The sequence below is a fragment of the Tiliqua scincoides genome, chromosome 14 (assembly GCF_035046505.1).
Source record: "Tiliqua scincoides isolate rTilSci1 chromosome 14, rTilSci1.hap2, whole genome shotgun sequence".
NCBI lineage: Eukaryota > Metazoa > Chordata > Lepidosauria > Squamata > Scincidae > Tiliqua > Tiliqua scincoides.
The window spans coordinates 1779980-1797309 of NC_089834.1; the positions used below are offsets into that span (position 1 = coordinate 1779980).

Below are 17330 nucleotides of genomic sequence, written 5' to 3' on the forward strand. Positions count from 1 at the left end.
GTCTTTGTTCTTGTTTGTTTTTGACTTATAGTGAAGTCTATCTGAAGCCCACATGACTTCCTTTCTGTAATAGGCCTGATATTCGTTGCAACAATTTTTATTATTTTTGTATATTGAGCTCATTACCATTTTTGGTACCATGGTTCCTTTTTTTCTGTTTTTAAACATGTAAGAGTACTCTTATCAAATGTACTTTATTTTCACACAAACCCCCCCTTATCCAAAAGGAAGGGAACATGAAGAATAACCCTAAGGTAATTGGACAAAACGTTTTGTTCCATCAATGATGAATATGTTCAAGGGTTACAGTCCCTCAGCAAATAATCTCTTAATGTTAAGATTTCACTCCATTGTAAAAACTATTGCGGTACAATTAATATTTTGCATTCTCTTAATTCTACGTATATGTTAAGAAAAAAAAAAAAAAAAGAGGGAGAAAGAGAGAAAAGCGAAGAGGAATGAGCTGTGCAAGTGTTTGCAGAACCAACTTGAGTCCTCCTTGAAGGAAAAACCCAGGTTCTCTCCAGCTCCCAGGGAATCAAAACAGTTGTGAATAAGAAAAGAAACAAAAGCAAAAGTTGGGAAAAAAAAAATCAGATTTGGCTGACTGTAGTGTGTAAAGCTCATGATGTGTTCCAGTTTTCCTCTGTCTTAATGGTAAGAAATTGCACTCAATCAGAGGTAGCCCTGGACAACTGGTTTACTTTCTCTGTGGAGAATGTGTTAAAACACCTAACCTTTTGTGCTCAACAAGAATGTAAGCAAAGTCAACACAGTGTCTTTCTGCTACTGTATTTGTACTGTATTTGTATTTTTGTACTGTTATTACCTCTTCTCTAGTTCCTACAGCAAACCAACCAACAAGCAGGCCATGTACAGAGTTCTGTAACAACACCAGCCCTTTAAGGTTGAACAGTCCAAGAAAAAGAGAGAGAGAGAGAAAATGGAATCAAGAGCCACATGGCCTGACCAACGGAACTTTGAGCTAAGAGAAACTGATCAAAAAATCATGAGGGCTTTACCATTATCATCTGCAGTGAGCTCCCAAAGCAGGGTCAGTGCAGCTAACTCCAACCAACACATCCACTGGACAAGCTCACGAAAGTCCAGCGCTACATGGACCTAACTTCCAACCAATGCTGGTTCAGACCTGAAGACGGTTCCTGCCTGTGCTCCTCTGGACTGAGACAAATGGTGGAGGCAACTTGGCTGTGAAAGAGACCAGACCTCTTTTCCTCAGCCTGTGTGCACCCACTGAAAGAAGCGAGGGCAAGATCGAAGATACACCGGTCCCTCGCCATACACCCCCAGATGGAGATTCAACACGGGAGGTACCAACTTGTCAGGTCCCTGACTACACACAACATCGCCTAGAAGACAGCTGCTGGAAGATGAAGAACACCTTGCTCACCTGATGCTGAAAGATATGTTGGAGATGGACCTGCTGAAGGGACTCATGGCAGATAAATAATGAGCTGTTATGAGCATGTATGATTTCTTTGGATGAAGTTGTTTTAATGTAGCATTTTTATTTTCTATTCATTCTATTATTTTCCATTCTATCTTCAGTTTGTGTTTGCTTTCCTGAATGTAATTCCAGTAACTTCTGTATTTTGTACCAAAACTTTGGATTATGCCTGTATTTCGCATTAATTTAGGTAAACCTCACTTAAAAGTTGCTAGACAGGCTCTGGCACCAAAGAGCTAATATGCATTTTAGCTGACACTGCTGGCCCAGTTTACCTGCATCCTGGGTGATTAAGGGAATTCCCTCCATTCATACCCTGACTTTCACATTTATCTCCAAACATTCTGCCTACATGTAAGCAACCTTTCAATATCCTTAAAAACTAAGAGAGTTTGGCTAGCAAATAGTTACTCTCCTGAGCACCCAAACATAGAGTCACTCTCCAGGGTGTACAGGCTGCTCACAGACCAGACACCCAGACAAGTAGCTATGTTTGCACTTTAAATTCATTCTTTGCCCTTGTGTATTCAGAATGCTCTGTAGAAAGTGAACTAAAACTACACCACCCTGGTATACCTAAAAGTGGTCTGGATTTATGATTCCTATCAAAGTAAAATGTGTGTTGATATATTTTTTGTTTTGTTCAGCCCAAGTTTACCAAGCTAATTTGACTTTCTGTTTACCTTGTTGTTTATCAGGAGGGAAACTGATAACAATATGCTGAGCTCACAATATAGAAATACCCCAAGATGCCCAGTTCACCCATAAGGCTCTTCTCTGACCAAAAGCCGGCATCTAAAAATCCCTCTTAGAGAACAGGCTAACTGTGGTATGTTCACAAGGGTAAACAGAAAGTCATAAATAAGAGCCATAAACAAATAAAAGGGATGCATAGAGGACCAGATCCTTTGTAATGGATATATCTGTAAACAAATTGCCGATGCGTATCGAATTGCCCTCCTGAACATCCTGAGGATCAAGATGTTGATCTGATAACCAAGCCAAATGTTTGTGGGACTGTTGGTCTGTTATTTTTCCCATGCTTGCCATGGATGTGTTTTGCTCTCTTTGTGTGCTCTTTTGTCCCCCCTCCCCTACCTAGTCTATCCTATAAAACCAGCATCATTATAATTGTTCACGGTCTCTCCACGTGTGTGTGTTTGTGGAAGGCCCCGTTTGCAAACGAGTAAAACGTTAGAAGTCCTTTGAATTCTCCTGTCGCCTGTTTGTTTGCCTCTCCAAAAATCCAAAGAACCGTGTGTGTGTTCATTCGGGAACACTCTTGTAGCTTTTAGTTAGTTTTGTCATACATTCTTGCCCTGTGTTTTCAGCTTTGCCACTCTAACTTTCAGAGGAGCCGCAGCAGACAGCTGAAAGAGCCACATGCGGCTCTAGAGCCGCAGGTTGCCGACCCCTGGTGTAGAGAGTCCAGTGAGGTCTGAAAATCAGAGCTGCTTCTCCTCCTGGGTGGACCATCCAATCCTGCTGCTCGTGTCGGAAAGAAGGGAAGACGGGAGTCCTATTGAATGCTCGTCTAGCATGAGGTGGCTGGCGGGGGGGGCTGAAATCAGGCACAGGGGTACACTGGTAACTTAGCCAGGGCACACAGTTACCCCAACAGGAGAGGCTGCTTATTTCTGGGGTAATGCTGCACTCCAAACCCTTTTCTGGTCATAGGAAGGAAACAGTTACAGTAGGGGGTATCCACAGGGGGTCCTGAATTGGATCCATTTCAGGACCCCCCACAGATATCAAATTCTGCAGATCATGAAATCCACAGGGGGGGGGCATTCTGGCAAATGCCTTTCAGAAGGCTCTGGGAGGCCCTCCAGCCATGGGGTCGGCATCCGTAGATATTCAAATCCATACATGCAGAGCCTGCACATAAGGACGGCCCACCTTACTGGCAATTTATTTTCCTTAAGTACATCCTGAGCCAAGCAACCCATAACAATGACCTAGAAGGTCAACGTGGGAGAGCCTCTGGGTTTTGGCAAGAAAACTGCTGTTTGGGTAAGAAGGACCCCAGTGGGTAGAGGGACTCCACAGCCCCTGTACTCGTCTGACAGCTCCATCTGACAGCTTCCCATCAGCCGCCTCTCTCTAAGTTACCTTCTTCCTGTTTCATTCAGCAGAAACATCAGAGAGAAGAGAAAGGAGCATCTGTGATGCCCCCCCGCCCCGCTGGAGACCTGGAAGCAGTTCTGAAGAGTCCACCTCCAATCGTATCTGTACTCGTGTCCATGTGGTGCAGCTCTGCTTAGTACTGTGGGAACTCTGAGAAGCAGGGACCGGGCTGGCTCAAGACCTCCTGTACTCCCCCCCTGTCCTCCTGCACATGGTGCCTTGCTGTGCTCAGTGGTTTGTCCCTCCCCCCTCCCGACCACTGAGGCCAGTCACCCCCTCCTCCACTTTTCCTTCTGCTCTGCAGATGAAACAGGAAGTGGGGCTGGTGAGGGAGAGAAAATGTGGAGCAGTGAAGAGTGGGGATCAGCAGAGAATGACTGAGGCTTCCGTGCTGCACCTCTGAGCAAAGACACCCTCCTTGCAAGGGTCTGCCCTTTGCATTTCCTGTTCAGGGAGGCCACGTGATTGATTTTCCTCTTAATTAGTCAACTTTTGTTCCCCATAGGAGGGAGCATAGGCTTAACCCTCTGCCCCAGTGATGCCCTGACATCACTGCTCCTGGATTCCTAGGTGGCGGCTGTGGCTAGGGGGGCCTTCGCTCAGCTTCGGCTGGTGCGCCAGCTGCGGCCATACTTGGATCGTGCAGACCTGGCCACAGTGATCCATGCCTCGGTGACATCAAGGTTAGATTACTGTAACGCGCTCTATGTGGGGCTGCCCTTGAAGACAGTTCGGAAACTGCAATTAGTGCAGAATGTGGCGGCCCGTGTAGTTACTGGAGGTAGGCGATTTGACTCTGTCAGTCCACTTCTCCAGCAGCTACATTGGCTGCCCATTCATTTCCGGGCCCAATTCAAGGTGCTGGTTTTGACCTTTAAAGCCCTATACTACTCTGGGCCAGGGAATCTTAGAGATCGCCTACTTCCATACAATCCAGCTCGTCAGGTCATCAGAGAAGGACTTTTTACAAGTGCTGCCGCCTAGGGAGGTATGTGGGGCAGTGGCTAGAAATAGGGCCTTCTCAGTAGTGGCACCAACACTATGGAATTCTCTTCCCCTTGACTTAAGAATGGCTCCCTCTCTTGAGACTTTTCGGCGAGGCCTGAAGACCCTTCTGTTTAAACAAGCCTTCTGAGTTCTCGGCCTTTTTAACATCTTTTAATTTTTTACAGGCCTGATTCTTTTATGACTTTCTGCTCTATGCTCTTTTTACCTTTTTACTACTTTTTATCTGACTACTGTTTTAATGATATGTGTTAATATGCTTTTATCTGTTTTTAAATTGTGTTTTTAATCTGTTTTAACCTGTTGTAAGCCGCCTTGAGTCCCTTCAGGGAGAAAGGCGGGGTAAAAATAAAGTAGTAGTAGTAGTAGTAGTAGTAGTAGTAGTAGTAGTTGTTGTTGTTGTTGTTATTGTTATTATTCTGGGTTCTCCCCAGTGGAGGGAGCGCTTGCTGCAATGACTTTCCTTCTCCTGTGGAGGCTCCCCATAGAGGAAGAAGGAACAGAGGGGTGCAAAGCCACTAGCACCTCTTCTGTAACTAAGGTGAAACCTGGGGACAGTCGTGGCATAGTGCCTGGGGCACATGCCCTTCAGGCTCCGCCCTAGTTATATCTCTGGCAGGGAACCTTTAATTCCTGCTTCCCTGTCATTACTGCCTTTTGCAGGTAAACAGGACTATTTCACTCTAAGAGAAAAAGAAAAGAAAGAGGAACACAAATTAATCCCAGGAGAAGAGAAGCTGACTAAGGGCCGTTTCATCATCTCTGGTCCCCTTGAACAGCAAGCAGCAGAAGAGGCAGAGGCTGCAAGAAGGAAACTGCTGATGAATGTCATGAGGGACCTTTGCTGAGTGGGACTTTCCTGAGTGCTGTGTGCAGCCTGCCTTGGAATTCGGCTTTCAGGGGATTGTGAAGAAAGTCCACCTCTGCTTTGGGCAGGCCTCCAGGATGGGAACATCCAGTGATCTTGGATATAAAAGGGATTGGCCTCAAGCCTCACAGCTGGCTCCTCTGAGAACAGAGCCAGAAGGATTGACCTCCAGCACCTCCTTTGCCTCCAGCTGTCCCCCACCTCCCACCCAGAAGATCAGACCTGTGCAAAGTTCACATTTGATATTTATCTGGGTTTTCTTTTTTTGCTGCAAACCAGTAGTTGCTCTCATCAACATAACTGGGGAGACACAGAAACACACTCAGGGAGTATAAATAACTCAACACAGATGGACACAGAAGGGGGCAGCAAACGTGGATTCAGTCCATCAAGGAGAAACAGGCGCAGAGCACAATCTCTGGCAGGCTCCATGCTGCTGCCGGCCCCCAGTCCGAGAGAACCTCTCCTTCTTGTCCTTTGCAGAGGTCAGTGGAAGAGTAGAAGCAGGGAAGGAGGAGGAGTCTCTGTTGCATGCGTTCCGTGGCGGTCCCCGGAGTGCACAGTATCCCCCAGAGGGACTTCCAGTTCTCGGCGACCAACCGCGAGTCTTCACAGTGTGGAAGGGCGAAGGAGCATCAGGGCCACTTTGGGTCAGAGAGGCAGGTCGTCCTCATTGCGGCTGCCTTGCAGCGCATCCACCTTTGCATAGGAACACTGGGCTAGGCGCCCCGTTCAGGCCCCTTCCATCCTCTGGTGCTGATGAGTTGTCAGCTCGAGAACCGTCTTCAGCGGGACATCATCCTGACAAACTCTGCGGACCAGAAAGAGAGGGAGAGAGACCAGAGGCATCACTAGGGTTTCTGTCACCCAGTGCAAGAGCTCATTGCGTTACCCCCAGGATGAACCTCCATCTGCACCAGAGCAGACAGAATCAATGACAATATCAGATGCCTGACCTCAGTCCAGTGGCATCATGGGGGTGGTGTCACCCCATGAACTTTATTTTAATATAGAACAGTACAGATCACCAAGCAAATCAGTAACCCACAAAAAACCAGTGGCCAACTTGATGACACACAACTGAATAAGGCTGCAATCTTATCCACACTTAACTGGAAGTAAGCTCCATTAACTTTAATGGGATTTACTTATGAGTAAACATACATAAGATTGGCCTCTAAGAGTTCAATATTAGTGCTGATGCATGGAAATGAGAACTAATTCATACAAACAGCTTACAGTGACACAGCAGGGAACCAATAACACCTCATCAGCCCTCAGAACAATCAGCCTCATTGGTCAGTAAAGGAAATCTGCTTTTTGTGACATAAGGCAATTGTGTTTTCCTTTTCTGGTTAACTGGCTATAACGTTTGATAGAATGCAGATAATTCAGTGCAGTCTCTTTCATTACATTCTACATTAAAGTACCTATTGAATAGTATGTTGGCAACCTTCAGTCTCGAAAGACTCTGGTATCGCGCTCTGAAAGGTGGTTCTGGCAGAGCATCTAGTGTAGCTGAAAAGGCCGATTCGGGAGTGACAATCCCTTCCACACCAGGAGTAAGTGCAGTCTGTCCCTGGTCTGTCTCCCTGGCTATGGGCCTCCTTCTTTGCCTCTTTGCCTCAGCCTGTTGGCCAAGTGTCTTTTCAGACTGGGAAAGGCCATGCTGCACAGCCTGCCTCCAAGCGGGCCGCTCAGAGGCCAGTATGTAACAGGATGGTATTATTCGTAAATACCAAGGTTTTCACAGTTTTGGCCACTAGTGGTGTAGTAACCATTGGGGGAGACTGGGGTGTGGCAGAACCAGCAGGCTCAACCCCTGCAAGGGAGGGCAAAGAGAAGTCCCAGGAACACACACGTTGCCTGGGCCACTCGCCACGCCAGCTGTGAAGGTCATCCAGCCTCCTGCTCGGTGCACACCACTCATGTCCCACCTTGCCCTTTTATCAGCAGAGGAGAAAGTGTGGGGGGAGGAGCCTGGTGGGAATTGAGGTTGACCACTCTCTCCTCCACATAGAGCCGGCCCCTCCATGAGGCCAACTGAAGCAGTCGCCTCGGGCAGGAGATTGGGGCGCGCCCACCTCTGTCCTGCTTGCCTCCCCGGCTCCTCCTCCTCATTCCTCTCCCTGAACTGGAAAAGGAAGAGGGAACAGGAAGAAGAAGTGCGGAGGGGAGTGCTGAGCTGGAATGTCGGAGAGTGGGAGGAGCAGAGGATGGCTCAGCTTCAGGAAAGGGGGCAAGCATTTGGCGTAAGGCTGTCTTGGGCCAGCCCAGCCTGCGTATTTCCTCTTCTGGAGCGGAAGGGGTTGAGGCTGGTAGTGGGGGAAGCATTTGGTACACTGCCCGTGGAGCCAGGAGTCTTGGGCTGGCTCTGGTTGCTGTTTTTGAACTTCACCTATGTCTGTTCCGGACACAGGGCCAGCCCATCCATAAGGCTAACTGAAACAGTTGCTTCAGGCAGCAAATTGGTGGAGGGGGGGGTGCCCATGCTCCTTGCTTCTGACGCTAATGCCTCTGACGCTCTGCTGGCAAAAAACATCCCACTCCCTGAAATGACCCCACTGTTTCTCCCTTGCTTCCTCTTATGCCTGAAACTCTCTCCAGGCAAACCTGTCACCAAATTTCGGAGCACACGGAAATATGTCTGTGCAAACCGATTTCCCTGTATTTATATGGAGCATCCAGATCTTGTCGTATTTGCTTTGCCCAACAAAGGTGTGTCGGAGGAGATACACGACCTTCTGAAGAACAAGTGGCTGGCCTTGGCCCTCCACACACACACACAGAAACACAGCACAGGTCTGATTGAAACAGACACTCCTGGAACATTTAACCCACCATAGAGCAGCAGACCTGCCGCCTTTGATGCTGGCGCAGCCTCGCCTACCCTCCAAAGAAGGCTGGAGTGTGACATGACTGTATGGGGGGGGCGGTTGTGTGAATGAGAGAAGGAGGGACATGCATCCAGGAGGTCGGTGAATGTGCTTCCCAGCCTTCTCCCTCCTCAGGGCACACAGATGGGGGAGGAAGCAGAAGCCTGCCCCAATTCTCTGTGATCTCAGGGTGGTGAGAAGTATCAGATTTCTCAGAGGGGGACGTGGCCCTTCTCAACACAACTATGGGGGGGGAGAGACAAAGAGGTTCACACATGTACATGTGTTATGAGTGTGTCCCAAGACATCATGCTTGGCCATGGCAAGCCCACAGCAGGTCATTCATTGCCAGCCTCATCTCACCTTCAAAGTCCACCCGTCCATCTCCATTCAGGTCCACATCCCGTATGATGTCCTCGATGTCCCGGTGCCCTACCTGCTGCCCCAGCAGCTTCTTCATGGCTTCCCGCAGTTCGTTGGTGCTGATCTCTCCATCGCCATTGGTGTCAAACTGCAACAGACCAGCAGGGATCAGGGAAAATCATGGGGCGGGGGGGGGGGGGGGAGAGGCCTGGTTTGCCTCCTGCACAACTACTCAAGCCACATCTCTTTGTAAATAATGATATAGGCATCTCCCTCATATCCGTGGGGGTTTCATTCTGGGATCCCTGCAGCTATGGAAACCATGGATATGGGGGAACCCTATACAAAGTACAGTTCATCTGTCCAACAGTGGTAGTCGATGGTGTAGTGGTTCGGGAGTTGGACTTAGACCTGGAAGATCCTAGTTCAAATCCCTGCTCAGCCATTACCTTTGTTAGCAGTGCAAGCACACATTTTCTCACTTAACACAGGAAGGGTTTCTTGCTTAACTGAGGAACATGTCATGCAAACCAGCAGCCTGCATACTAGAGGGAGGAGACGGACCGAACATTAACCAGAAGCAGACAGTTCTAGCGTCCAGGCTGCCTGTCAGCATGGTGCTGATCTCTCTGTCGCTGATCTCTACCATGGCAGATGTCCTGGGGGACCTCCTGATTCACAGCCCAGTACCTCAGCCACCAGGCTACACCACTTCCCAGCCTGTCTCTCGGGTGTTGTGTCACCTGTCCCAGAGAGAAGAATGCATGAGCAGCTCTGCTGGGTCACACCAAATACAGGTTCCAGCTGTGGATTCCAGCAGGAAATCCACAAACATGGCGGGAAGGCAGAAGCCGTCCACTCTGGACTGTCCCCAGCAAGATGGCATTACTTCATTTTCCCCCCCACATTTCTATTCTGTCCTTTCTCCAAGGAGCTCAGGGTGGTGTACATGGTTCCTCCTCTCCTTTTGTTCTCACAACAACAATCCTGTAAGGTAGGTGAGGCTGAGAGAGACTGGCCTAAGGTCACCCAGGAAGCTTCATGGTTGAGCAGGGATTTGAACCAGGATCTTCCAGGTCTAACTCTAACTCTAAAACCACTATACCATCCTGGCTCTCAGCTACCACTATCCCACTACACCATTTAAAAAAAAACACCATAAATGCAAGAAAAACAGTAATTAAAGGCTCCCACCCCTGCTTAGCAGGGATCAGAAGGGGACTAAAGGAAACTGCATCACTGATTTCCCCCACCACACTGGACAGGAAGCAATAGAACAGGCAGCACCAGGAAACAGGAAATATGTAATGAAAGGAAACTGTGCCCTTAAGATCTCCAATTGCTGTTTGCCTTTCCACACTGCTGTTGCTGAGATTGCCTTTTATTGCCACACACAAAACTCAGGTCTGACAAAGCAGAGGAGGGCAATTCAGAAGTGCTACAACTCTTGGACCACAGTGTTCTCTAGATTTCCCATAAAAAATGAGGGAGCCAAGAGGGCCGCTTCAGGGCCAGCCCTCGTCTCGGCGACTGTGTCCGTCTCCCATCAGACAAAGAAGGAAGGGGCTGGAGCCTGGTTCTCACCTCCCTGAAGGCATCCCGGAGCTCTTTCACCCCAATCATGTCCGCAGTTTCTGCCAGGAGCTTCGGCCCCATCAGCTCCACAAAGTCATCGAAGTCAACGTGGCCACCCACTAGGGGACATGGGGAGGAAAAAAGTTGAACACGTGAGGCAGGGACTCTTGCCTCTCTTCTCGATGCCCTTTCTCCAGCCAAGCCCCAGCACACTCCCTGCTTCTCATCCAACCACCTGCAGAGAGGGGGCATTCCAATTCATGCCACCATACCAGTTCACTGGAACAGAATCCAGGGGAGGGGTTGGTCAAAGTGATCCCAGAAGTCCTGGGGCATTTGGTGGGCCGCTGTGAGATACAGGAAGCTGGACTAGATGGGCCTATGGCCTGATCCAGTGGGGCTGTTCTTATGTTCTTAACTACAATTCCCAGAAAGCCTTGCAGGTCTCCTGTTATCTGGTGTGCTCCCTGGGGCGTTTGGTGGGCCGCTGTGAGATACAGGAAGCTGGACAAGATGGGCCTATGGCCTGATCCAGTGGGGCTGCATCTGTTCTTAACTACAATTCCCAGGAGGCCTTGCAGGTCTCCTGTTATCTGTGTGCTCCCTGGGGCGTTTGGTGGGCCGCTGTGAGATACAGGAAGCTGGACTAGATGGGCCTATGGCCTGATCCAGTGGGGCTGTTCTTATGTTCTTAAACTACAATTCCCAGGAGGCCTTGCAGGTCTCCTGTTATCTGTTGCTCCCTGGGGCATTTGGTGGGCCGCTGCGAGATACAGGAAGCTGGACTACATGGGCCTATGGCCTGATCCAGTGGGGCTGTTCTTATGTTCTTAAGTCCTTGAACCGGTGTGCCGCTCAGGACATTTTGCTCTTTTTCTGGTCAAGAACACCTCTCCCTGAGGCCAACTGAGGTAGTTGCCTTGGGGGCAGGTGAGCAGGAGCGTCCGCCTCTCTCTCTCTCTCTCTGCCTGCCTGCCTGCCTGCCTGCACCGGTGCTCCTCTTCCTCCCCCTGCTCTTGTGTTTTAGTGCAGCGAAGGGGAGAGTGCTCCAGTTGCCCTGCCACACTTCTTCTTCTGCTCCCTTCCCTCTCCCTTTCCAAACTTAGGACCAAGACTGTCAGTGCTGGTTGCTTAGTTGAGGGTGCCACTGACTGTAAGGGAGAGGTGTCCATGATGCAGACCTCCAGGTCATGTGGGGAGGTGCCACTTCTCTGGCAGGACTGGCAGAGAACCCAGCTGAACCCAGCCCTCCAGAGCCCTCCAGCTGCAGCACACAGCCTCCATGGACCTAAAGGCAGCACCTAAAGGCTCAGGAGGCCTTCTGATTTTGCCATATGAGGAGGTGTTAAAAACGTTGGTGCCCCCCAGGTGCCACATGACTTAGCTATGCCACTGTTCGGGGGAATGCAGCTGTGGGCGTTCAGCACAGGAAGGTGGGCAGTGGGATACATGGCAACTATGGTGCAGGAGACGGCATCACACAGGGCTGCCACCTGGATGCAGCCACTGCACCTTTCTATGGCATCAATTGTGTGTGTGTGGTGTGCACTAGTACACATGCCTGATACGAGTCTGAGGGTTTGGTTGGCAACCTTCAGTCTCGAAAGACTATGGTAGAAGCCTACAGCACCCGGTATTCCCAGGCGGTCTCCCATCCAATTACTAACCAGGCCTGACCCTGCTTAGCTTCTACGATCAGACGAGATTGGGCATGTGCAGGGTAACAGTTGAGGGTTTGTGCTTCTGCAAAAAGGCAGGCGAGAGGGACCGGAAGAGTGCAGTGGTGCAGAAGAGAGAGAGTCCGGGTGAGGGAGCGGCCTGGTGGGTACCTACGGTTCATGTTGATCTGCTGCGACAGCTCAATCAGCTCCATCTCGGTGGGCATGTAGCCCATGGTTCGCATGCAGTTGCCCAGGTCCCGGCAGTTGATGTAGCCATCCCGGTCCTTGTCAAACTCCTTGAAGGCTTCCCGCAGCTCTGTGAGGGAGAACCCAAAGAACCCCCCCATGAAACACGTGCTGGTGAGTGTCCGTCCCCCGTCCCCCCCAGTCGGGTCTGTCTTGGCAGGCAGAGGAGTCTGAGGTCTCGGGAGCGACTGTAAGGTCATGGAGGGAGCAGCAGGATCCAGCAGAGAAGGCCACAGGGGTCACGTTCCCACTTGCACCATGACACTGACTGGGCCAGTCATGCTCTCGCAGCCTAGCCTACCTTGAAGGGTTGTTGGAAGGGGAGCTGCCCTGAGCTCCATGGAATAAAACCCAGGCAGGGAAAAGTCTTGATGCTTGAAGGACAGCTGGGGAGACAGGCTAAGCTAGCAGGCCTGAGCAGGAAGCTCAGGCTTTCTTGAGAGTTTCGTGTGGTGCAGAATTAGGGATTAACAGTGTAAACTGGGAAGCCCACAGTGTGGAGGGATGTTTGGCTCCAGTCGGATGCTGCTCGGTCCTGTCCCCGCCACACTGAAGCATGCAGGCATGCCACAGAAGTGTGCGCTGCACCCTGTGGGGGGGGGGGAATCAGGAGGCTGCGAGAGGAAGGGGAAGCATTTTTCCCTTACCTCTTCATAGGCCCCAGATGGTCTGTGGGTAGAGGGGTGATTTTTCAGCAATAACAAAATAAAAACACGTGTCATGCTTTCTGCGCATCTAGTATTTGTAAAAATTATTTTGAAAACTCAAAATCTGCAGGGAAAAAAAAAAAAACCATTTTCTATCACCTAATTGACTGTGTAATGAATGTAGCTGCATCGGCTGAGACTATACCACCTAGATATCACCTACCTAGTACATTTTTAAGGCAATTATAATTTATAATTATAATTTATGAAAATGCGCCCTTGAAATAAAAACACATAACACCATTTGCTGCCTGAGAAACAAAACCTGAGAAAAAATAAAAATGCAGGGGATGGACAGAGTGGATAGGGAGATGCTCTTTATCCTCCCACACAACACCAGAACCAGGGGACAGCCACTAAAATTGAGTGTTGGGACAGTTCGAACGGACAAAAAAAAAAATTTCTTTACTCAGCGTGTGGTTGGTCTGTGGAACTCCTTGCCACAGGATGTGGTGATGGCGTCTGGCCTGGACGCCTTTAAAAGGGGATTGGACAAGTTTCTGGAGGAAAAATCCATTACGGGGTACAAGCCATGATGTGTATGTGCAACCTCCTGATTTTAGAAATGGGCTATGTCAGAATGCCAGATGCAAGGGAGAGCACCAGGATGAGGTCTCTTGTTATCTGGTGTGCTCCCTGGGGCATTTGGGGGGCCGCTGTGAGATACAGGAAGCTGGACTAGATGGGCCTATGGCCTGACCCAGTGGGGCTGTTCTTATGTTCTTATGTTTTTATGTTTAAGAACACCTCTACTTGTGGGTCCCCTCAGATCTACGCCACCTACATAGTTCGAGAAGAGCCAGGGGGTATGTCTTGCAAAAAAAATGGGGGATAAGAGCTGGCGTGTGCGACTGCCACCAGATCCACCCCTCCCTCCCCAACATGCCTCCGGTTCCTTCCCTGAAATGCTCTGCTACTCTGCCTCCCTGCCCACTGCCTATCCCTGCGGCCAACATACTACTTCTGGGGGAGGCTGACAGCTCTGGTGGCGCATGCGTACGCAGTCGCCAGCAGCGGAAAAGAGGGCCTTCCGCGGATGGAGCACTACTTCCATCAGTGGAAGCCCCCCCCAGGATTGGGCACTCACTCCTTTTCAGGCCGGCTGCTGTGATGCCACAAGCAGGGACGGCGCAACTCGGAGTGCCACTTGATGCAGTCTCAGGTCTGCTGCCTCTGCACCGCACTCCTGACCCCCAATTAAAAAAACCCTTACTGTGCTCTTTGGGTTCTGCCATGAATCTGGAAGTCCCGCACTTTGGGGTTTCACCGAAACGCACGAAGGTTATGGCAGAGAAGGGAATGATCTGCTTCAGGCTCAGGCGAGCGGCTTGATTCGTGGATTATGCTTCATTGCTGCTTACAGTGGTGGCAGGTTAGAGGGAGGCCATGGCGGCAGCAGGCTCTGGGTGAATGGCTCCCTGAACCCATCGCCAACCTCAGACCCCTTGCAGTTCACCAGGTGGTGTCATGGAGGGGCTGACAGCGACCACAGGACTCCAATATGATCTTTCATATTGGACCCTCACCTGCCCCCCGACACACATAAGAACAGCAGAAGAGACCCACTGGATCTAGCCAAAGGTCCATCTAGTCTATCACAGTGGCCCATCACAGTGGCCCACCAGATGCCTCAGGAAGCAAGCAGGACAAAAAGGTACCTGCATCCTGTTGCCACTCCCCTGCATCTGGCTTTCTGAGGTAGCCTCCTTCTAAAACCAGGAGGTTGCACAGACCCATCGCGGCTTGTAACCTGTGCTGAACTTTCCGTCCTGAAATCTGTCCGACCCCCTTTGAAAGGCATCTAGGTCAGACCCATTGCCACATCCTGTGGCAAGGAATTCCACAGATTAATGACACGCTGGGTAAACATCCGCTCTCAGCATTTACTATTAAATCAAAGGTCTGTTTGCACAGATATTTTTAGGCATGCAATTTTAAAAATCTCAAGGAAATCTCTTGGAAATAATGTCACATGAGAATGAAAGGAGAAAGTCCACCTTGCAGATGCCGTCCTCAGCCAGCCAGGATCAGCTTCCCAGCAAGTGTTTGCTTGATGGCCATGGTGGGGGGGGGGATTAGGGGAACAACCCCACCAATCTCTCCTTGTTCTCCCAAGCACTACCTTGGTGAGGCAGCTGCAGGGAGTGGTCAAAGCCTACCTTCGATTTCCTCGGGGCGCAGTTCTCGGTCCTGCAAGAAAAGGACTCTGGTTAAGATGGGTGCTTTCAAGGGGGTGCTATGTCAGGGTCACCCCCAGTGGGCATGTGTGGGACGCAGGGAGGCACATGGAGGAAAGGCCCACAGTGACATGGTCAAGATGTGCTTTCAAGGGGGAGCTATGTCAGGGTCGTCCCCAGTGGGCATGCGTGGGACGCAGGGAGGAAAGGCCCACAGTGACATGGTCAAGACGTGCTTTCAAGGGGGAGCTCTCTCAGGGTTGCCCTGCGTGGGCATGTGTAGGATGCAGGGAGGCACATGGAGGAAAGGCTCACAGTGACATGGTGGCCGCATGAAGAGAAGGGGACACACCCTGCTCCTCCCCAGCCAGAGAGACTGGCGGTGGCTCTTCCGGGACCTGTGGAGGTGGACCCCTGACGGACAGTCACGACACTCCCTGGCTCAGATTTGAAGGCAGCCACAGGCTCACCAAGGAACTGCACTTGAAGGAACTGGGAAACCCATAGATCCCCATACCTGGTGTTTTTTCCCCAGGATCAGAGCTGGTGGATTCGACCAAGGGGAGTGGACAGCCCCCCCCATAGCCCAGACACTTCCATGGCTGCCCTAAGCTGCTGCCACCCCTCCTAACAGCAGGCACACCTGCACCGTGAGAGTAGTGTGCCCCATGCCAGCAGGGGGTCTTCCCAAGCCATCCAAGGCAAGACTGCAGGTCTCTCTCTTCAGGGAAACAGTGGGACAGGGCAGCACTGAGCACACCCCACAAACCCCGGAGCGCTGGGAAACAGAGGCAAAAGCATTCTCCATGGTTAGGAAGCACCACCAAGGCCCGAGGGCTGCTTCTTTCTCCAGGGGCAGGTGACGGAGGCTGGCAATGAGCACAAGGAGACTCAGCAGGAACTCCAGGTGGGGAAGGGAAGAGGTTTGGAAATGCACTGCTTCTTAGAGAGCCAAAGGCCGGCTCTGTGGCCCCATCTGTGGCACCCGGGACAGCAGGGGCCACGGGACAAAGGGGCATCATGCCTGCGGGAAAGCCTCCACCTCCACTGCCACCCTAGAGGTTCCCCAGAAGGTTGTCCACCACCTGCCAGGGCTCCTGCTCATGATTAACCCTCCAGGCCACCTGCTGCTGAAACGACTGCAGCTGATGGGCTGGGCTCCCAACTTGGACAGCTGCATAGCAGAGTGACGTCTGAGCGGGTGGGCCATGCCAGAGCAGAGATCCCGTTGCCAGCCCTAACCTTCCCAGGGCTGGGGCACCTCCAGGCTGGAGGGAGCACCCAGCTGACCTTCACCCTCTCCAGCCATCACCTTCACACACCTTGTCCTGTGGGTCCTGCTCTCAGTAAAGTGGGTCTTGAGTCCACTTTCAGGGCTGGATGCTTGGGGGTGGGGGGGAGAATCACTGCCATCCTGTCTGTGATCAATTGTGAAGGCAGAATCAATCGCAGCCAGTGCCTGGCTCTCTCCCAGCACCCCCAAGGGCTTTCCAAGCCTTTGTGTTCTGAGTGCCAGAGTGGTGGCGCTCCTCCCTGACAGAGCAGGTCTCACAGCACAACAAGGTCTCCATGCTCTGCAGCAGATCCAGGCACAGGGGTAGATTGGGGGGGGGGGACACCGTAAAGGGTGGCAAGTAAACAATTCTACCCAGAGGGGCACAATCTCCCAGCCCAAGCACGAACCTATCCAGCACCCAGTCTTTAGAAGCGGGCTTGATCACTCACTTCCTGGTGGCTTGCACTGGGGGACAGGGGGTCGCAGGCAGTCACCCTTAGTGGAATGCCAAATCCATCCACTCAACTTGGTTGCATCACCCGAGTCTTCTTCTCATGGCATATTCAGGGTTAAGGAGTGTACCAACAGAGAAGGTTTACTCACTTTCCCTTGCATATCTGCATGGAGCGGACAACACTGTACCATGGAGCACACACAGCTCTCTCTCTCTCTCTCTCTCTCTCTCTCTCTCTCTCTCTCTCTCAGACAAATATTCGCAATGATCTGGTGAGAGCCCCAGTGTGTGCCTAGTTGTGTGGCAACTGGCTCCATGCCAACATTCAAAGGAGTGTCCCCAGGGCCGGCTTTAAGCCAATTGGACCAACTGGGTCCCGCACCTAGGGCCCTCCCCCCGCTCTAGGGTCATCTACTGCAGTCTTCTCAAATGCACACCACAACACATTGCAATGCACACCAAACACTGCCATTTTATATTCAAATGTGCTTAGACGCTTTGGGTCCATGAACACGCATTCACTTTTG

The 17330-nt window shown here is 51.0% G+C and overlaps 1 protein-coding gene across 1 annotated transcript; it reads right to left on the minus strand.

Annotated features, from left to right (window-relative positions):
- Positions 1-5849: 5849 nt before the first annotated feature.
- CABP1 (calcium binding protein 1) lies at positions 5850-16867 on the minus strand. The gene is made up of 6 exons (XM_066609865.1): positions 16799-16867; positions 15056-15086; positions 12116-12259; positions 10292-10401; positions 8708-8855; positions 5850-6279 (listed from the first exon to the last, which is right to left on the minus strand). Exons 3-6 carry the CDS (start codon positions 12183-12185, stop codon positions 6254-6256), a joined length of 354 nt encoding a protein of 117 aa, XP_066465962.1. The 5' UTR covers positions 12186-12259; positions 15056-15086; positions 16799-16867; the 3' UTR covers positions 5850-6253.
- Between the last annotated feature and the right edge of the window lie 463 nt (positions 16868-17330).

Excerpts from the sequence above, each read along its gene's own strand:
- CABP1 (XM_066609865.1), bottom strand. The coding sequence starts at position 12,185 with ATGCGAACCATGGGCTACATGCCCACCGAGATGGAGCTGATTGAGCTG. Across the intron at positions 10,402-12,115 it reads GCAGCAGATCAACATGAACC|TGGGTGGCCACGTTGACTTC; the intron begins GTAGGTACCCAC and ends CATGTCCCCTAG. Across the intron at positions 8,856-10,291 it reads TCCGGGATGCCTTCAGGGAG|TTTGACACCAATGGCGATGG; the intron begins GTGAGAACCAGG and ends GGTCTGTTGCAG.